The sequence below is a fragment of the Muscardinus avellanarius genome, assembly GCF_963383645.1.
Source record: "Muscardinus avellanarius genome assembly, chromosome: 4".
NCBI lineage: Eukaryota > Metazoa > Chordata > Mammalia > Rodentia > Gliridae > Muscardinus > Muscardinus avellanarius.
Genome location: NC_137789.1, coordinates 105,132,824 through 105,155,428, shown reverse-complemented (window position 1 = coordinate 105,155,428; position 22,605 = coordinate 105,132,824). Strand labels below are relative to the sequence as shown.

The window sequence follows — 22,605 nt, the reverse complement described above, 5'->3', positions numbered from 1 at the left end:
TGGTGAAGAGCTGGAAATAAAAATCCATTTGTTTCCAGCATTACTTTTTTAGTATAACAAGAGTACTTCACAGACTAGTAGACATGAGCAACTGGTCTTACTTTGACCAACATGAGGTCCCAGTCTTACTTTGCTGTCCACTACAGGAAGGACAGGGGCCCACGGTGGAATGGCCCTAAGCACATGGAGATCAGGTGACCCTCTGAGAGGAAACCATCAATAGGCACACAGGACAGGCAAGGTAAAGCATCATAGAAGATATCCTGATAGCTAGAAAGTTGAGTAAAATAATCTTACTTTTAGTTCATACAAATTGAAGATGCCTTCGACAACCCTGTTTGCCCACCTATGTTTTCAGTCTTTATAGATTCCCTGTCTTTAGTGGTTGAGAGTGAAGAATCAGGAGCAAGCCGACTCCTATATCTATATTCCCATTCCTGACTCCAAAGTGGGAGTTTAGGCAGATTACTTGGATCAGTTGAACAATATATCTCTCAGATATATTTGATTAAAGACTTTGCCCCTGGATATTTGTACTGAAACATACTAAAACTAAAAATCAAAATATCATACTTATTAATAGGCAGTTGCTCTGATCTGTTCAGTAAAAGAAAATGAAAGCATTATTTTCAGATCAATTGTGCCCCATACATTTGACTAAATATGGTGCGACATATTGGCACTGGCTCCTTTCATGATCCTGTACTTTGCTTTACATTTGTTTTAGCAGGTCTCTGTGTTTGGGGCACATGTGCCAGGAGGTGACCTGAATTGAAGTGGTCATCATGACAGTTAACTAGACCATGATGGCAACCAAGAAGAGGCTGAATATTATTATCCAGAGGCTGATAATTGAGCAAATGGTAGAGCTAGGCTGAACTATGCATTTCAAAATAGGTGGCAATATTTGGGCAGAATGGTGGTCAAAAATTTTCAAATAACTGATAGCTAATTGATAGGTGTTGTAGATAACAAAGCACTTATGTTCCTTTCTAGACCATGGCAGTGATGTTACTTGATTTTGTGGTTAAAACAATACTCATCAATTTGCAAGCAGTGATCTGGATCATATTGTATTGGATATACTGCAAAGTAATGCTTGCATATTTTGTGACAAGGATTGTAGATATCAACCCCAGCATGAGATGGAGTTCCTGTGGTAGCTGTAACTGCTTTCTCTGTGACTTCTTCAGACCATAAGAATAAAAGATGGAGCTACATATATGAAGATGAAACTACATAAAGTTTGAGTTTTGCAGAAAAAAATTCTTTTTGGCTAAAGAATTTGATCGGCAGGGTCAAACAATTAAATAGATCTGATTACTTAACCCTTCTGTGCCTCTTTCTCCTTTAAAGAGACAGCCATGTCTATCTTTTGTGATTGCTGTGAAGACTGAATAATAATGAAATAATGCATGGAAATGGTCAGCATGACACCTTTTTCAGTTTAAGAATTTGGGCCCCCCTGTATAGATGTATCATATCCCTCTCAGAATAATTTTAAAATTAAATAAAATTTAAAAAGTAATACTAAACAATCAAAAAGTGCAAAAACATCTAGCAAAGACATCTTTATTCTTATGAAAAGTATTTCAATGCTTTAAAATGTTTTTGTAAAATATCACATCAAATTCTTTAAAATAATACATCTAAGTGTTTTGAGGGTGGCCCTGCTTTGTCACACCTTAATCCTGTGGACATTTTGGTCCCTGGATATTTCAGGCCAAGTGCTCAATAAATATCATTTTGGGTGATGATGAAGATGACCATGATGAGATGAAAGTGACTGTCTCTAGATTTTAAAGAAGGACACTTGGCTTCCAGAAACTTAATTAAAACCTGACAGAGAGCCATGGGGTCTGTGGGTAGCATCACTCATCAGAAGAGGGCAATTGGCAATAAATCAGAAAGAGACTGAGAAAAGCTGTAATTTATCTCTGGTTTTGTGATTGGGCTTGGGGGTGAGAGAGAATGGGTAGGATGTGGCACATCCTGCTGGGGGTAGAGATGGAGGACCAGATCTTGACAATGAAACTTGTCTGAGAGGGTTGCAAGTGCCTAGAGCAAGATGCACCTGCTGTGGATCCCTGAGCATCAGCCTTCTGCTGAGGACCAGAGTCTTCCTGGAGAAGATAAAGATGGGAGATCCCAGGATGGAGCTGTGACTACCATTCAGACTTAAAACATCTTTGTTAGGCTATGCTGTAAATTTTCTTAAAATATGAGTTGGCCTGATGCAAATTCAGTTTCCTAACCTGGCAAACTGATGAGAGACCTGGGGCTTCAGGGACCTTATTGAGGCACTGTTATATGGTAAGAAATAATAGAACGATAGGCCATCTTCTCTAGAGGGTATTCCTAACTCAGCTGGCTTTGACAGTGATTCTAATGATTAGAAAGGTTGCTTTTGGTGCCTGCGCCTCAGTTTCTACAACAGTAACATAAAGAGGTTGGACCAGTTGATGATACAGTTAGAAACAGAGTTCGTTACCTTGGAACATCTTAGGAGGGTCTGAATTCTACACGAATTTGTCAGATTGTTACCATTCTACTGTATCATATTTGTAATAACTCTTCCAGGTATTGTTTTACGTACCATACAAATGGAAGATTTCATGAAGGAAACAGTTCAAGTAATGCAATGTACATACATGAATATCAACACCAATCTCAATAATATGTATAGAGAAGGAAGGAAGTGGGGTGGGATCCAGAGGGAGACACATCAAGTGCTGTGTGCATGTATTTTCCTATCACTCCAAGCCTTGCATTACACTGTCTAATTACAATGTAACAATAAAAATGTATTTAGAAAAAGATTCCTTAGGTTAGTAAAAACCATAAAAGACTGGAATAACAAAAAGCCCAGAATAGCCAAGGTAGTTCTCAGCAACAAAAGCCATGCAGGAGGAATCACAATACCTCACTTTAAACTACACTACAAAGTCGTTGTAATAAAGACAGCATGAAAAAACAAAAACAAAAAACAAAAACAGATACACAGACCAATGAAGCAGAATAGAAGACCCAGAAACAAGTCCACACACTTTCAGCTAATTGATTTTTGACAAAGAGGCCAAAAATATACACTGGAAAAAAGATAGCCTGTTCAACAAATGATGTTGGCAAAACTGGTTAACCATATGCAGAAAATTGGAAATTAATCCCACTTTCTCACCCTATACAAAAGTCAATTCAAGATGGATCAAAGACTTGGAAATTAAACCAGAGACCTCGAAGCTCCTTGAAGAGGGCACAGGTCCAACACTGCAACACATAGGCACAGATAAACACTTTCTCAACAAGACCCGAAAGGCACAACAAATTAAAAGGCAAATCAATACGTGGGATTGCATGAAACCGAAGACCTTCTGTTCAGCAAAGGAAACTGTCAAGAACCTCAATCGAGAGCCAACAGAATGGGAGAAGATTTTTGCCACCTACCCCTCTGATAGAGGACTAATATCTCGAATATACAGAGAACTCAAGAAACTCAACACTAAGAAAACAAAGCATCCAATAACAAAATGGGCAAATGAACTAAATAGACACTTCACAAAAGACGAAATTCAAATGGCCAATAAATGCATGAAAAAATGCTCAACATCACTGGCAATCAGAGAGATGCAAATCAAAACTACCCTGAGATTTCACCTAACTTCAACTAGAATGGCAATCATTCAAAACACAAACAACAACAGATGCTGGCGAGGATGTGGAGAAGTGGGAACTCTAAAACATTGTTGGTGGGATTGCAAATTAGTGCAACCACTTTGGAAAACAGTATGGAGAATCCTCAGAAGAATGAGAACAAATCTACCATTTGATCCAGCAATACCACTTCTGGGTATCTACCCCAAAGATAGGAAACCAAACTACCAAACTAATGCATGTGTACCTATGTTCATAGCTGCACAATTCACCATAGCCAAACTATGGAACCAGCCAAGATGTCCATCAACAGATGAATGGATTACAAAACTGTGGGATATGTACACAATGGAATTTTACTCAGCCATTTAAAAAAACTCAATTACATCATTTTCAGGTTAATGGATGTAACTGGAGGACATTATGCTAAGTGAGATTAGTCAGTCACAAAAAATAAGAAATCACCCGGGCGTGGTGGCGCACGCTTGTAATCCCCGCGCTTGGGAGGCGGAGACAGGAGGATCGCGCAGGTTCGAAGCCAGCCGCGCGCGCTGGTTTAGGAGACCCTGTTTCCAAATAAAAATGTAAAAATAGGTCTGGGAGTGTAGCCCCGAGGTAGAAGGGCTTCCAGGAACCCCAGTACCACCAAAAAAAAAAAAAAAAAAAAAAAAAAAAAAAAAGAAATCAGATGCTTTCCCTAATATGTGAGAGTTTGGGAGAAATGGGTCATAGGAGGAACTCTAGATGAAAAAGGAAATCCTATAGAGGAGCAAACAAGGCAACATAAAGGAGGAGAAAGGAGGGGGGGAAGAGGGAAATCTCTAAAACACACAATGTACTTAAACATCTCGAAGTCAATCACTAAGCCAAGCAAGGGAAGGAGGAATGGGGAGGGAATGGGGTGGGAATTGGGTAGGGGTTAAATCAGTGATGTGTACATGTATTTACACACTAGTTTTTTACCCCAATATGATGTATGAATACAATGCACTAATAAAAAAATTTAAAAAAAGAAAAGAACAGATGACAGACAGAAAGAAACATTCCATTTTATCAGAGGCATGTATATATCCTACAGTAAGAAAATTAATTTAACAGAGTGTTTTCTAAATGCATTGTATGACAACAGACATCTATTAGTGTACTTTACATGGAGTGGTTGGAGGTCCATTATTTTTAAAAAGTGTGCCTTTTTCTCCTAAATAATACTTTTCTTGCTTCCAGGTCACTCAGCAGCTACCTGAATATGGAGTGCTGGTTCATCGGGTTTTCTCAGAGAAGAAGAGGCCAGAAGGAGAGATGGCTTTGGGGATCTGTGCCAAAGGTGTCATAGTGTATGAAGTGAAAAACAACAGCAGAATTGCAACTTTACGTTTCCAATGGAGAGAGACCAGGAAGATTTCAACCTATGTGAGTGTAGCTTAGTTGATAAGTGACCTGTGTTAAGTTTTTCTAGGTCATGTGAATTTCTCTTGACAAAATATGCTCACAGAGCTGGGCGTGGTAGCACACATTTGTAATCCCAGCGCTTGGAAGGCTGAGACAGGAGGATCGCACAGGTTCAAAAACAGCCTCAGCTACTTAGTGAGGCTCTCAGCAACTTAGTGAGACCCTGTTTCCAAATAAAGTATAAAAAATAGGTCTGGGAGTGTAGCCTGGAGGTAGAAAAGCCCCTGGGTTCCACCCCACTACTACAAACAAAATGCTCACAGCTTGATTAGTTAACCTACATTCTAATGTATTGGAGATAACATTTGGAAGAGCTCTACCAGGGGCTTTTTGGAAGTCCCCAGGGACCATTTCTCCTTACCATTCCTCCTCAGTCCCCTTATAAACCTCTATGAACATCCATCAGACAAAGAGGCTCCTCATTCCCTTTGGGTAAGGTCCTTAGATGGGGGAAATCCATGAAGGTAGAGAGCAAGCTTGGAGGTAGGGAATGAGGGAGGAGAGTGATCTATAGGTGGAGTAGAGTCGAGGCATTTCCCCTGCATTTTAAATTTTTCTTTGAATGTGGTGTACAGAGCACCTGCTCTATCCTGTGAACTGCAGGTGTACTGCAGGATACAGTATTACAAACGTTTGATGGCATTGAAAACTTTGAAAGCCTGTAAAAAACACAGAAAGTCCTTATTAAACACACCACATTTGCAATTGTATTTTAACACTATTGCATGAGTACTTATCCTTTCTGGATTTAGTTACAATCAGTTTGGCCTCCCTACTCTGGTAGCTGACTGACTCCATCTGTCCCCTCAGTCCTCTGGGTCAGTATCCATATATTCCAGTGAACATACATTTCAAGACAAAGTCCCTTGTCTTGAGGCCCATAAAGTTAGTTTTTCTTTCTATTTAATTTTCTCTTATTGTTTAAGCTTTTTTTTTCCTGCTAATTAGATTACCATTTTTATTATAATCTCTGTTAGAGCTTCCTAAGTAGAACATAATTGCTCTTATTTGATTTTTGAGTGTTTCTCCTGTGTCTTCCATCTTGGCTTTTGATGTTAACACGTCAAAATATGATTTGTGATAGAATGTCACAATAAATTAACATTTGCCTTTAGGGGGGAAAAGCTTGCCTCTAAACATAGATAATGACTGTGCATAATTTGAGTCCATTAAAGTGGCTCTATATTATTAAGAAAGGAACATTTTCCCAGATATTTTTGACCAACCATAAATATAAATGATATTTATATTTGTGTCTTTCACAATTTTAATCGCTTGAATGACTTTACTTCAATTGAAAGATAGTTGAAGAATTTTAATATTGAATTAGTTAAATTCATTGGAATGTTTATTTTCTTTATTGCATATTTAACTGTTCAAATTTTTCAATATAACTTGTTTTAAAACATTTGTAGAAATTCACATATCTTAAGTAGTATTATTTTTGTGTGGTACTGAGGATTGAACATTCTACCTCCAACCTATACCGCCAGCCCTATTTTTTATTCTTTATTTTGAAACACAATCTCATTAAGTTGTGGAGAGCCTCACTAAGTAGTTGAGGCTGGCTGTAAATCTGTGATTCTTCTCTTTCAGCCTCCCAAGTACTGGGATTACAAGAGCACACCACCAAACCTGGCCTTTAGTAGTAACCTTAAAAAACGGAAAATTTGAAGTGGTAAAGTTCACTGATCCCTGAAACTAACTGAAACTAAGGACTTTCTACATAAATTGGCTTAATTTTTAATGATACCTATTTTTTCCACAACTGGGGACAATTTCTTGATTAAAGCTGGGATGCTGTAGGGCTCACAAGACAAACTCAGTCGCGTAAAAAATTGCTTAATTAGGACTTCCAGTGGCTAATGAGCATCCTTTTTCTTGGCACGAACAACTTATTTTGTGGAAAAGTTATAAATGAATTGATATCACCAGCTTCTTGCCACCAACCAAGCATCTTCCACAGAAAATGACGTGAGCATTTTATGCTTCTGGAAGCACAAAATAGATCTGAATAATATGAAAATTAGCGTGGGAAGCTAGTCTCAATTTTATTTATAGCTGAAGCCAAAATGCTTCAAATAATTATAGATCATTCATCTTGCCAACCTTCAGGGAGGTGGCTAAGGAAATACAGAGAGATGCCATTTTCAAAGAATATGGCTTGTAGGGCATCTAAGCATGGTTTGATTATATGATTGAAAAAGTTCTACAAAGAACCTGAGCTGATAAGTGTCCTCATTATCAGCAGTAGTGGAGATCTCAGAAGAGAAAGACCTGAATCAGAATAGATGCAGAAGAGATGGGGCCCTCTCCAAGAAAAAGAATACACAGTGTCAAACACAACTACCATATGACAGGGAATGTTTATTCAGAATAAGAATTCACAACTTATGAATTTAGGAAGCTGAATAAATACTACAAACATCAAAAGAGCCACAAAATAATACTTTCAGTAATTATAATTCTTTCTTTTTAGATTTTGGCAACATACACTTTAATCAAATATAATCATATTTTTAGATGGTGATATTTCTATAATATCATTTTCTCTAGAAAGAATAGAAAGACAGTTTAGCCATTCTTCCGGCATGGCTGATTGACATTTGTTTTTATTATCGATGGTATGCATAAAACATGCTACTTTGAAGAGAGACAGACTTTCTCTTTGTAGTGTTGCTATACGTTTCTTTACTATAAGTGCAGGTGTGTGTGTGTGTGTGTGTGTGTGTGTGTGTGTGAATGTGTGTGTGTATATGTGTGTATTGCTTAAATGGATGAAAGCTATGGTCTTGCATGTGCTGGGCAAGCACTCTTACACTGAGCTATCAAGACTCAAATGCAGAATATATAATAAATTCTATTTTGTGTGATTCCTATCAGAAAAAGAAAGAAAAATATTATGCAGTATATTGACAGTGCAATCTGTGCAGTTATAGAGTTTATCCCTGATAGGACAGAACTTGACTTGATTGGTTGTTTTTGAGAGCTAAATTATAGTTTTTCATTTCTTGTGATTGCAGAAATTTCCTTCATACTAGCTTCTGGCTCTGTACATCTCAAAGCTGCTTTAGGTGATAGGCATTGTAGAGCCTGGTCAGTTTCATCTAGTTGCTAGCCTTGTCCTTTTGTACCAAGACCTGGGTGAGTTGACCCAATGGACAGGATATTCTGAGATGCCTGGCTACAAAGTAACTACTGCAAAAGAGAATGCAAGCCACCTAAATAGATCCTGCTAACTCCAAACTATATGTATCCCATCTCAGCTTCTCCTTGGAAGGCTTTGCTCCTACACCACCTAGCACTGTCCAGTGTGAGGGTGTGCAGAAGGAAGGAGGGCATGTTAACTATCATTTAGACAAAATACCCAAGACAATGAGCTTATAAACAGAAAAGGTTTATTTGAGGTCACAGTTTGGGAGATCCAGTCCGTGATCAGTTGACCCTGACTGGATCCAATCCATGATTAGGTGACTTCAGGCCTGTGGTGGGGCAGCACATCATGGCAGGCAGGGATAGTATAGCACATGGCTCAAATCATAACCAGGGAACAAAGCGGGAGTAAGATACATGGTACAATAATCCTCTTTGAGGGTACACCTGCCATGGCCTGAAGACCTCCCTCTAGGCCCCACCTCCTAAGGATTGAACCACCTCCCAGTAGATCCAAATGATAGCAGGGGGGAAATCAGAGGGAAAAGGAGAGTCAGTGGTCTTGACTGGTTACAGTGAAAACATCTTACTTTTTCACATTTTATAAGAATATGTGAATACGTTTCCAGGGCCCAGTCCAGGAAAGGGCCTGCTCACGAGGATTCTGGACCTCAGCTTCCTGAGCTTCATAGCAAATCTGCCTCAGCCTGGAATGATGTTATTGATCTGCAAAGTATATCTGAAAAAACAGAGAGCAGCAAACAGCAGGAAAGCTGCAGTGGGTGAACTGCTGGAAACAAACATGACGTTACAGGAGCACCTAGAATGTTTGTGTTGCAATCACAGGGCACAAAGAAAGGTTTACAGGTTTGTGTTGAAAACCCTGAGACCGGAGTTGCATACATCATCTTATTCTAAAATAGCTTGCTCAGGAGAAAGTTTGCCTGCAGATGTGAATTTCCCGTTAAATGATGTTATCAAAGTGGTGATAAATAGAAATAAAACCTGAACCATTACAGTCAAGATGGCTTTCAGCTTTATGCCAAGAAAGATGAATAGTCTACTTTCTGTTTTTAAGGACTTAGAGCACTGGCATCCAAATGGGGAGTTTTGTTGAAAGTTTATAAAGTGAAAGAAACCTTGGTGTGTGTGCATGAATCTGCTTATGTGTGCGAACAATTCGTCTTCTCTTTTAGATTTGTTAAAAAAAATAGTTATTAGATTTTAAAAAAGGACTGGTAGCCAGGCACGGTGGCACACGCTTGTAATCTCACTACTTAGGAGACTGAGACAGGTGGATCACACATTCACAGCTAGCCTCAGCTACTTAGTGAGGGCCTCTACAACTTAGTCAGACCCTGTTTCAAAATAAAGAATAAAAAAATAGGGCTGGGAATGTAGCTCAGAGGTAGAATGCCCCCTTGGTTCAGTCCCCAGTACTGCAAAAAAAAAAAAAAAAAAAAAAGGGGACTTAGTTAATTAATTTAATACTGAATGAAGTTAACATAAATTGGTCAGGACTGTAAGAATGTATATCAATGTGTACTGAAAAGGTATGAATTTTGAGCATATAACCAACTTTGAAGACGGGGGGATAAAATGACCACTGGAATATCAAAAAAGGATTATGAAGACCAGGCATGCTGTATGAATGCTTGAGAAATGCATCATTTAAAGAAATATTAGGAGGACTTCTGGGAAGATGGTGACGGAGAAAAGTGGGGCTTATGAGCCCCGCTAACAACCAATCTCTATTACTACAAAATCAGCGCCTTTCATAGTCAGAAAACACCATCAGCAGAGAAACAAAAAATGTAATTACAAGGGACAGAGAAAAAGAGGGCTGGAAAAACAAGACACAGAAAGAAACCAAATTGCAGTGCTGTGGCTGGAGCCACGGCGCAGAGTGGCGGGCGCCATCTTTCCTTGCAGCACCAGACCCCAAAGAGGAGGGGGACTCAGAACGGAGCTCAGAGCCACAGAGGAGATACGCCGGCCTCACTTCTGAGGACGCGGCAGCAGTGTCTTACTCCTGGCGGCAGTGGCGAGTTCACCGGACGGCTCCAGACAAACGCACTCAACAGCCCACCAAGCTCCAGAGAGGAGCGGCGGACAGCAAGCCGAGGTGAGCCACTGTGGAACAGCCAAGCGGGATTCGGCAGATTTTTTGGTGCAGGGAGCATCTAAAGCTCCCAGTGGCTGGGCTTAGCACACCCTGCAGGGACTCAGAGCGGAGCGCAAAACCAGAGAAGAAATACACCAGCCTCATGGCCGAGGGCATGGCAGCGGTGCCATATTGCCACCGGCAGCAGCAGCAGCGAATTCACGGAGTCTACTACAGCTCCATCGGCGCACTCAACAACAGTGAGTCAAATTGCGGCCCCTAGAGAAGAAATCCCAGTACAGCACTCCCAGGGACTTGACCCAGTGGGGGAGTGGCGGTGGCAGAGATATCACACCATAGGAGAATGCCCAACCTGGCACCCCCCATGGTCTAAAGCAGCCTCGATTGACTCCCTGGGTCTGAGACTCTGCCATACAACCTAGTAAAGGAGTAGTGGGGACTGAGATACCACAGACTCGAGATCCAGAGCACCTTAAGTGAAGTCGTAGTGACCCAAGGGAAGAACCCAGAGAAGGCACAAACTTCCGAAATCATGGGAAAGAGGAATAACAATGGAGCAATGAATGCCCACAACCCCACAACATCAGAACCCAATAAAACAGAAATTCAGAGATTTCTAGAAGATCAAATCAGGAAAATAACTGTAGAAATAATAGAGGTGTTTCGAAAAGAATTCAGAGAGAGCCAAAAAGAGGTAAAGGATGCAATTAATGAAGTAAAGTCCTCAATTCAAAGTACAAACAACCGATTAGACCACACGGAGAATAGAATCTCGCTTTTAGAAGATGATCACTCCAAAAATGAACGCATAGTTTCTAAATTAGAAAAAAAAATCCAACAGCAGGAATCTGACATTGAAGAAATATGGGCCCATTTTAAGAGAGCTAACCTAAGAATAATTGAAATAGAGGAGGGAAAAGAAGGTGAAACCAAAGGGATCAACAATCTCTTCAAGGAAGTAATAGCAGAAAATTTTCCAAACATAGAGCAAGAGGTTGATACACAGGTCCAGGAAACTTATAGAACCCCCTTTAGACAGGATCGGAGAAGAGGATCCCCATGCCACATAATTGTCAAAATGACCAATGTGGAAGCCAAGCAGAGAATCTTAAAGGCAACAAAAACAAAGGGCCAAGTGACATTAAGAGGCAAACCAAGTAGAATCACTCCAGACTTCCCAAACCAAGTCATGAGAGCCAGAAGGGCTTAGAGTAACATATTCCAAACTCTGAAAGAAAACAACTTCCAGCCAAAAATTCCCTACCCAGCAAAACTCTCTATCAAATTAGATGGGGAAATAAGAAGCTTCCATGACAAACAGAAACTGAAGAAATTTATGTCTTCAAAACCAGTGCTAGAGAAAATACTCAAAGAGATTAACTACAAAGAAGAATTAGGTAACACACACCAGAACCAGAGAAACAAGATTTTCCATCCAGCAGACAACTAAGATTGGTTATCTGTGGAGATTCATTATTTATGTTAGTCTTTTACCTATCTCTAAATTGTATTGTTTGCTTTTATTGTCGCTAATTTTTAGGATTTCTAGTTGGAATATTAATATACCTTCAGATATAGCATTTGGAAATATTTTATCTCATTCTATCAGTAACTTTTAACTGTTTACATTGTCTCTGGATATACAATATTTTTTTTAATTTTTAGGGAGTTTGTTTACCCTTCTGTTGCCTGTGCCATTGAAATCATATCCAAGAAATCACTGCCAATTTCAATGTTGTGAGGTTTTATGACCCAGATTTTCTTCTAAAAGTTTATAGTCTTAAGATTTATATTTAGGTCTTTTATATATTTTGAGTTAATATTTGTATATGGTGTTAGGTAAGGGTCCAATTTTATTCTTTTTTATGTAATTATTATTTTTCAACAATATTTAGTTAAAAGAGTATTATTTCCTCCTCCAAATGTTCATGGAAACCTTGTCAAAAATAACTTGACAATATATGGAAGAATTTATCTCTAGGCTTTTATTTAACTCCAATGGTTTATATATCTGCCTTTAGAACAGTACTATACTGTTTCAATTATTATAGCTTTGTATGGTTTGAAATCAGAAAATATACATCTTCTAGCTTTGTTCTTTTTCAAGATCATTTTGGGTATCTAGAGTCCATATTCCACATTAGGATAATTTTTTTCTGAAAAATAAATAAATAAATGTATTATAGTTTCATCAAAAAAAAGAAAGAAAAAAAATTCTCTGGTAAGAAAGAAAGCAAAAAGAAATATTGAAATGTTATCTTTAAGTCATCAAAAGCTAGGTATCAGACAAATGAAACTGTTCTGTGAGATTAGCATTGTTAATTTTGGATAAATTGCTATAATACTAGATGTCAACCACTAAGCCAAGCATGGGAAGAAGGGATGGGGAGGGAATAAGGTGGGGGTTGGGTAGGGGCTAATTGGGCAATGTGTGCATGTATGTCTACAAAAGTTTTTTTTTTAATCCCATTATGATGTATGAATACAGTGCACCAATAAAAAATAAATTAAAAAAAGAAATATTAGGCATAGGAGAGTTTAATTGGATTTATAATCCACTCACATTTGTATAAGGAGACTCAGAACTACACTTGTCAACAGAAGCAAAGATTATTTAGAGAATGATTATAAGATTACTAAAATTAGGTTAATGTTGCAAAGGAGTTGCTCAGAGGAAGTATGAAAAGAATCTGTTGTCAATATCTAATTTGTGTGAATGTGTGAAATAGTGATTACTGGAAATTAAGACCCAGGAATCATCAGGAAATTCAGGGTTTTTTTTTTCAAGTAAAAACTGATTCATTTGTTTATTTTTAAAAAATTTTTTCACTAATGCTGGAGACTGAACCCAGGGCCTTGTGCATGGTAGGCAAGCAGTCTACCACTGAATTATATCACCAGTCCAAATCCTGGTTTTAAAAGGTTATCATTATAGGAGAAAATTCAAGGTTCTTATTGGGATATAGAGAATATCTAGAAGTGAGATTTATTTGGATGTTATATATAAATTCACATTTATTATCACATCTAATACTTTGTTTTATTGGAAATTATATATTGCAAAAGGTTATGACTTTGACCATAAAATTTCATGCTAATAGCCCCATGTAGTCATCTTTACCAATTTAGTCCTGTGAGCTACATAAATGTTATCATTTTTGATGTGGCCCTGGAGGGTATGATGCAGGGCAGCATTTCCTGGTTTTTGTGACTGCAACTCTTGCTGCACAGTCAGGACCCTGTTTCTTTCCTTATCTGTAAGATAAAGATGAAGCTTGCTCAGTATTGTAAAGAGACAATGGATGAATACTCATGAAGCCCTTAGATGAGAACCTGGCACACAATAGAAAGAAAGATTAGAACACATACACTTGCCTTTGTCCTTTCTATGCCCTACTTGTAGAGTCAGGACAATAAAAACAGCATGAATATTTTTACTGCCTTTTCATAATGTGCATGGAGGAATTTGAAGGCCATGTCTACATCTGACCCATTTCATATTTCTTCCATCCGGCATATTCTTTTCCAAATATTGATTGCCTGATAAACCTCAGACTTATGAATGAAAGAAAAAATAAAAAGTGGGATTTTATTTAGTCTAAGAAAAATACTGGCATGGTCAGACAACATCAGCTGTATACTTGGAAATGGCTTAGCATGTCAATGCTGAACTGAGAGACCGAGCACTTTATTACTCTCTGGACAATTGTGCTTCAACGGATGGGCAAGGATGGCTGATAGACTAAAGTCTGTGCTTTCTTTCTTTAGCGGAAAAAGTTCACCATCACCAGCAGCGTCACTGGGAAAAAGCATACGTTTGTCACAGATTCATCCAAGACCTGTAAATACTTACTGGGTCTCTGTTCTGCCCAGCATGGGTTCAATGCACAAATAGGCTCTGGGCAGTCTTCCCTCCTTTTGACCGGTGAGTACATGCTATATTCTTAACATACATGTTGACCAGTTTGTTATAATGCATATGAAAACATCTAATTGATGTGGAAGCCTCTGTTTTTTAAATTTTTTTTTTTGTACAGGGACAAGAATGCCCCTCCAAGCTACACTGTGGTCTTTCTTATTTATTTATTTATTTATTTATTTATTTATTTATTTATTTAGAAATAGGGTCTTGCTAAATTTCTAAGGGTTTTGCTAAATCTCTGAGGCTGGCCTTGAACCTTTGTTCAACCTCAGAGAACCTCCTGTCTCAGCCTCCCAAGTACTGGGATTACAGGTGTGCATCACTACTCCTGGCAAAATAATTGTCTGTCCGTCCTTCCTTCCTTCCTTTCTTCCTTTCTTCCTTCCTTCTTTGTGGCATTGGGCATTAAATTTTTTAATTTCCTAGAATACAATTGGAATTGTATATCAAAAGACTTAAAAAAAACAGGGTCTGGTGGTACACACCTATAATCCCAGTCCTGGGAGGTTGAGACAGGAGGATTGCAAGACCAGCAGCAAACAGTAACAGTGAGACCCTGTTTAAGATAAAAATTAGAATGCCCTTAGATTCTACCTCTGAGTCACACCCCCCCCATGCCTTAAAAAAAATTTCCTTTTGGCTCCATAATTTTACTTGCAGATAGATATTTATCCTAAGTAATAAATATGGAAGAATGCAAAAGTCATCGTTCATGGGTAATCTCTGAAGCATCATTTGTGGCCATGAACATTTGGAAGCAGCCTAGTGTCCCAAAATAGAAGACTAGTTAAAGAAATCAACATCACATCTATAAAATCCAGACAGGAAAAGCAATTTTTTTGGAGGAGTGACTTGTAATACTGTGTATGATATTTCGCTAAGTGAGGAAGGGCGAGGTAAGAGACTGTCTCTAGCAATGTCTGCAGGATCCTCCTCTTGTGATGGAAGTTGTATGGGTTTTAACAGCACCGTGTGCTTTCTGAGCACTTGTAAGGTGGTTAGAACAAATTAACTCTTTAAGTTTTAGCAATTTATATTGACTTTTTTTTTTTTTTGCTGGTACTGGGGTTCCTAGAAATACTTCTACCTCTGGGCTACACTCTCAGATCTATTTTATACATTTTATTTGGAAACAGGGTCTCCTAAGCCAGCATGGCTGGCTTAGAACCTGCACGATCCTCCTGTCTCCGCCTCCCAATTGTGGGGATTACAAGCCTGCGCCACCGTGCCCGGCTATATTGACATTTAAATGGCCACAGATTCTCTACTACTGTGCTGGATAACACAGTTATATCTAAATGGTTAATGTTGACATGTTATAAAACAAGAAAGGGAGAACCCAGAAATAAACACCACCAAAATATGGCCTTTTATTACCTTTGTGAGTTATGCAAAGTGGACAGACTTTTAGGCCAAACAGCCCTCTAAGGCAGGACCCAACATTATTGAAAGAATACACTGAACCTAGAAAACTAAGGGCTGTCGCAGCTGCTTGGTAGTCCAGCTGAGACTTGACCCTGTGGCTTCAGTGGCCTAGTGCCTACCTACGACCTCCCTTGCACTATAGCCTTTCATAACTTGCCAGACCGTGAACTTTTGGGCCAGAGAGATTTGGTATTGAGTACCACCTTTAAGATAGTTGCCATTGTTCTCTAGGCATTGTTTCTTTTTCTGTTATAAAAGGGGAAGTGATTTGTGCTCTGCATATCAGAGTGTGGTCTCTGGGCCATGCATGCAGAATCACAGGCCTCACCCCAGATCCAGGGTACCGTGTGACAGTAACAGTGGCTTCTGCTCAGGAAGGTCCAGTTCAGTGTCAGCCAATTCAGGTGGAAGATGTATAACTAAGTCCTAGATCCTGTAACCATGAGTTGGGATCAACTGGGTAACAAAATTGCTGAGCTCTGAGATGCAGAACCAAGCACAGAGAGGAAAGATAGCATATTATTCACGGCAGAACCAAATAAACATATAAACATTATATTGAAACCACAGGCATTTGGCTCCAGGTTATTACCAGGGAGCCAGAGATAATAAATGCAAATGAATTACATCAGGCTTACCTGCCATTGCTGAGGTGCACGGTGTGAAACACCATCAGTATTGCTTTTATTGCTTTATCTCAGTGACCATAAAATATTTATAAGGACTCTATGAGCTCGCTTGCAAGATTAGTCCTGCCAGGCCTATTTTGCTCATAATGTACTGTTTTCTCAAACTGCAAATCCCACCGTTTTAGGAGTTTTCAGTAATCTAATACACATATACATTAAAAGGACTTATTTCGACAATTTTTCTTACCTCTTAAAAATCTCCATCTGAGAAATTCTCTCTGTAGACACCATTTTCAACGACCACAGGCCACCTTTATATGTCCCTAAACTCAGCCGTCCACAAATGGCCTCTCCCTCCCACAGAACTCCCTCTGCTCTGACCATGGGCTTGTTCAGACAAGACCACCCGCCCACCCTGCAGGGAACTGGGATTCTAGGCCTGCCCCACACCACCTGTTGTAGCCAAATGCTCCAAGATGGGCTTCCAGCTGGGACCATAGCCCCTGTCCTTGTCTCAGTTTTCAGAGTGATTATAAAAAGGACCAATCCTATCATGATCTTCTATACTAAAAACCTGTCCATGTTTTTCTCCTCTGCCTGTGCCTAAACTCTTTAGGAGGACATGTCAGACTCCTCCCAGATTGGCCCCAACCTTGACTTATTTCATGCCTAGATATGTCCCCTTTGCTCTTCAGCTATCCTGCATGCGGCCCTGCTGGCTGCTGAACACACTAGTGTGTGTCAGGTTACAGGGCCTATGTGTCCAGAAGCCTCTAATGATTGCTAGGGTTAGACCATCCAGATAAACTTCATTTTCTATGCATAAGGCTTTTTTGGGGGGGTGTTGTTGTTGTACTGGGATTGAACTGAGGGGCAGTCTACTTCTGGGCTACACTCTCAGCTCTTTTTATTTTTTTATTTTTTGAAACTGGGTCTTGCTACATTGCTGGAATCTCACTAAGGTGCTAAGGCTGGCCTCCACTCTGTGATCTTCTTGTCTCAGCCTCCCAAGTACTGGGATGACAGGCGTGCACTACTGGGTCAGCTCATGAATAAGTTTAAGGACCACCTATTCCTTGGAGACTGTCCTGATTGGCTGCCTCAGGTGACTCCTTCCTGAGTGGAGTGGACCATTCCTTGGTTTTGCAGATCTGTCTTCTCACTTGTAATATTCTGCTGCCTTCTTTGTACATATGTCTGTCCATAGTCTGTGGTAGACTAGGAACTCTTCAAGGGCAAGGGCTATATCCCACAGCCTCTCCATTATGGAGCAGAGGTGTGTCAAATGGCAAGCAGTTAATACGTGTTATTTGAAAGGATGGGTAAATGATTTGTGTAAAAATACAGTTACTTCATCCTTTTCCTCTTGACATTTAGTTTGCTTTTTGTTTTCCAAGACTATAAATAATATAGTGATTAAAAACCACCAGAGGAAATATTTTTCTAGCTCTTCAATAATTTCTTCAAACTAAATCTCAGAAGTGTAATTATTGGGTAAAAGAGCTGGTGCATTTTGGAGGGTCTTCTAAGTTGCTGAGGGTCTTGCTAAAGTACTGAGGCTGGCCTTGAACCTGGGATCCTTCTATCTCAGCCTCCTGAGTACTGAGATTACAGGTATGCCCCACCAGATCCAGCTAGAAGTGGGGCATCTTCCTTCCTTCTTTTCTTTTCTTTTCTTTTCTTTTCTTCTTTTCTTTTCTTTTGTGGTGCTGGGATTGAACCCAGTGGCATTCTACCTCTGAGCTACACTCCCAGCCAGATTTTTTTTTATTCTTTATTTTGAAACAAGGTCTCACTAAGTTGTTAAGAACCTCACTAAGGACCTGAGGCTGACCACAAACCCAGATCCTCCTGCCTCAGCCTCCCAAGTATTGGGATTACAAGTGTGCACCACCACCATCCCTTGCTGAGCTGGGGCATGTTGTTTTTAACACCCTCACTGCTCTCCTGAGTTCCAAGCCTGGGTCTCATGTCGCCTGCCTGTTTCATGGCATCCTCCCCAGAATAAATGCCATCATGTGTATGTTCATTTGATAGTTGAAAAGGTTTCTCACTATTGCTTTGTTTTGTGTTTCTTTACTTGTTGGGAAGTTGAACATTTTCCAAATGTTTCTTAGTTGTTCTTCTGTGACTTGTCTCAACAAGCATATTACTTGGTGGTTATATTTGGTTCCCTGGAGAGAAAGAAAAAAAAATCACTGAGCTCTTTATGAGTGTGTAATTTCAGGGCTAAGTCAGACAGGACCCGAGCAGGTTTAGGGCCTTTCTCAGCCCTTTCTTCAGGGATGCTCTGGCCCCCCACAAACCTGTGGCTACAGAACTGTGGGTTTGTCGCGGGGTCTCCAGGATCTGGCCCTGTGTCCTCTTTCTTGTGGTGCTTCAGCTCTGGGTGTCTTGGACTGCAGCCCGCAGTGTAAGGCAGCTTGGAACAGTTGCCAGCTACTTTCCTGATGCCACAACCCACAATCACCCCTGGCCAGGGAACAGATTGTCCACTCTCCTTTGTGTGCCTGTGACTCTGGGCCACTCCCAGCAACCCTCCCCTTGGTTCCTAAAAGATCAACTCCTGCCTCTCCCACCTACCTCTCTTCTCTGGGGCCGGTCCACCCAGTGGGACCCTATGAAGCCGAGGCCTAAGGCCACCTGGGCTCGCCCTGAGCTCCACAGCCCCACTGCCACACAGACATCACAAACATGCACACAAAAGACACCACAAACACACACACCACAACATGAACACACATATAAGATACCACACATACATCACAAACATGCACACACCCCACAAACATGTACACACACATAAAACACTACATATACATCATGAACATGCACATACATACATGCATAGACACCACAAACACACACAGATAAGACAACATATACATATGCCACACACAGAGATAGATACCACACACATATTATAAATATGCACACACATACACACACATAGACCCCACAAACATGCATACCACAAACACATATGCACATAAGACACCACACACACACCATAAACATGCACATACATAAGATATGACAAATACACATATAAGATACTATAAACACACACATGTGGACATACACAAACACAAAAATACCACAAACACCTTCCATACACACCACACACACAAACACACAGGCATCATAAACACACACACACCACAAATATGCACAAATGGATACCACAAACATACATACTTTGCACACAAAGATACCATAAATGCTCATACCACAAACACATACCTCCCACGCCCACCACACACACACACACATACACACACACATACACGACTCACATACATACACAGGCACCTCAAGCACACACCAGCACAGGACACATCACACACACATGCATACACTCCCACACAGATAACTGGAGCCCACAACGCAAGCACCATGTGACTTGTCTTCCTTCCGAGTTTGAGCAGGGAGCAGATGGTCCAGACAGTCATTCTTTTCCTTTCTCAACACACAAATTTGGTCTGCACAAAGCTTCCTTAACTATTGATCAAATCCCAGTTTCTTAGGAACAGAATAAATATTGAAGTGGGGCATCCCCCACACCTACGGGCTCCAGTTCAGGACTTCACCTGAGTCATCTATAGAACCTTCTGCGCGAAGGGAAAGAGGGGAGTGTCAAAGCTTGTGTCCAACACACACTGATACACACTTATATTCCAGGAAATCGGATCTTCCATGAAATATTATTCCCATGACAAGATATGCTGTGTAGAGAATAATGATTATATTCCACAGGGCAGAGCCTCACGTTGGGAGATCAGGCAGTTTGAAGTCTCATTTGTTACAGACCATTTGCAAGGACAGATCTGCAAAGGTGGAAAGCCCAACGGGCGGTGAAGCTAATTTTATCTGGGACACTGCTGGGACTGACATTCCCAGGAAGGCTTTGAGTTAGCGCCTGTCCCCAACCCAACAGGCTCCTTGGCTTCTGTTAGCTCCAGAGAAAGAGAGCATCTTGTCTCTTTTAACTTAGGTTTCTGAAGTTTTTCATTAGCAAGTGCTAATTAGGAGGACTTGAACAATTTTCCAAGGCTAATCACAATAATTCCCCAAGTTAGAAAGAGGCAAAATAGGCCTCCCAGGGAAGAAGAAGAAAAAGAAGTGGGAGAGGAGAGCCCAGGCTGGGAGTGTACCCCTGCCCCAGGGCAATGGAAGTACCTCATCTCGTGTGTGTGTGTGTGTGTGTGTGTGTGTGTGTGTGTGTGTGTATGTGTGTGTGTGTTTCTTTCTCTCATCAGATCAGGATAAGTGTGTGCAAATGGGCAATTTGAGTCCTGTGCACCAGGTCCAGTCCATACCTCTCACTTGGATTCAGAGGTTGTCATGCTCAGAGAACCAGCTGTTTGCACCCAGCGTACAGGATGCCACGGGAGGCCTGCTGAATGCGTCCCTAGAAAACTTCAACATGGAAACCACCAAGAAGATTGGAACAGAAGGAATCAGAGGCAGGTGGGTTTCTTCTGTTCTTTAAGTCCAAAGCACCAGTCACTTGGTGTGCTGGAGCCATCTGTACCTGAAGCAGTTGTTTGAAGGATGTTAAATCCCTAAGGAAAGTATACATTTATTTGGTCTCTATCAACCAATTCCAGAGATTTCCTGGAGGTTGTCAATGAGCTAAGTCTAGGCTAAACATTCTTGGGCAAAATCTCACTCTCCTAATATGCTGTTTCTGCCTTTTAGTGGAGAAAGAACTAGATGATAATAGGAAATTGAAGAGAGCAAAATGAAAGATATATAGTAAGCCTATTTAGTCTTTTAAAAAACCAGGTATTCTTCTAGGCATTTAGACATGTCAACTAATTTAACTTGTACAAACCTGTGAAGTACTTTTTATCATTTTTCCATTTTTTTGTGTGTGTGATACTGGGATTCCTGGAAACCCTTCTACCTCCGGGCTACACTCCCAGATCAATTTTTATACTTTTTTATTTGGAAACAGGGTCTCTTAAGCTAGCACGGCTGGCTTAGAACCTGCGCGATCCTCCTGTCTCCGCCTCCCAAGCATGGGGATTACAAGCGTGCACCACCACACCTGCCATTCATTTTTTCCATTCTAAAGGAGGGGAAACTGAGGAACTAGGACTCAAATAAATGTATCTGGCCCTAGAGACTCTCCTCTTTCTCCTTCTCCTCCTTGTTCTCCTTCTTTCTCCTCCTTTTCTCTCTTCCTCTTTATTTTATTCTTCCTACTCCTCCTACTCATCCTTTTTTGCTCTTCCTTCTTTTGTCATACTGGGAATGGGATGTAGGGGCATTCTACCACTGAGCTATACTACCAACCCATTTTTAAATTTTAAGACAGGGTCTTGCTAAGTTGCTAAGGCTGGCCTCAAACCTCCAAACGTTCTGCTTCAGCCTCCCAAGTCATGGGAATACAGGCATGCATCACTGTGCTTAGCTTAGATCATACTTATAACCTTGACACTATGCTACCTTCCCTGTTGATGGGCTGCTGATCATTTAAATTTGTACGTGAAGACAGTGAGCTGATAAACGTAACTTTCCATTAAAAAGCAATGATCTACACGTGTAAAAATAGCCTAGAACTTGGTTGATACTTACATTGCAAGTTATATAAATAGCTTAGATTCCCAGGCAGCACACAACCAATGAAGATTGCTGCAGGAACTGCTTTTCTTTTTGGAGGGATGAGTTATATACATCTACTTTAGCACAAGGTACAGATGATTCATTTGAACTGAAATTCATGTATAGATCTTAAAGTAATTCTTAGAAAATGATGGCCCAAATTGTATCAATGCAAATATGTATCACTAGACACCCTAAACCCAATAAATAATGTGGCAACAAAACTTTTGTGCATCCTTTGCTATCTATCAGACCACCCCAAGCACAGTGGTGTAAAACAACAACCATTTTGTTCTTCCATTTCTCACTTTTCTGTGTTAAAAAATCAGGCAGACCTCAGCTGGGGGATTCTTCTGCTTCACATGGCATTGACTGGGATCATGACCAATTCTAGCAGGTGCTGGGATTGGTATGGGGGTAGAGGTCTTGCCTCCAGGATGCCAGTCCTATTAAAGTCTACCCTAGAGCTAGCATGGCAGCCCTTCCACCTTGCTCTTGGTTAAGCTAGTCTCAGTTCAGCACAGATTCAAAGTGAGCAGAAATAGACTCTACCTCTTGATGTGTGTCAAAGGATTTGTGGCCGTCTTTCATTTTATAGCACTTTCTTGTTTAAGACACAGAAGCAGCCATGACTGAGTCAA

General features: G+C 40.3%; 1 protein-coding gene across 1 annotated transcript in view; it reads left to right on the top strand.

Annotated features, from left to right (window-relative positions):
- The window catches only part of FRMPD2 (FERM and PDZ domain containing 2), a gene marked incomplete at both ends in the record, with an annotated part of 129,152 nt that overhangs the window by 64,876 nt on the left and 41,671 nt on the right, over nt 1–22,605 (top strand). The window contains 3 exons of the mRNA XM_080695364.1: nt 4,876–5,061; nt 14,147–14,303; nt 20,614–20,824. Coding sequence (XP_080551490.1) covers nt 4,876–5,061; nt 14,147–14,303; nt 20,614–20,824 — 554 coding nt within the window. The remainder of the gene's footprint in view (nt 1–4,875; nt 5,062–14,146; nt 14,304–20,613; nt 20,825–22,605) is intronic.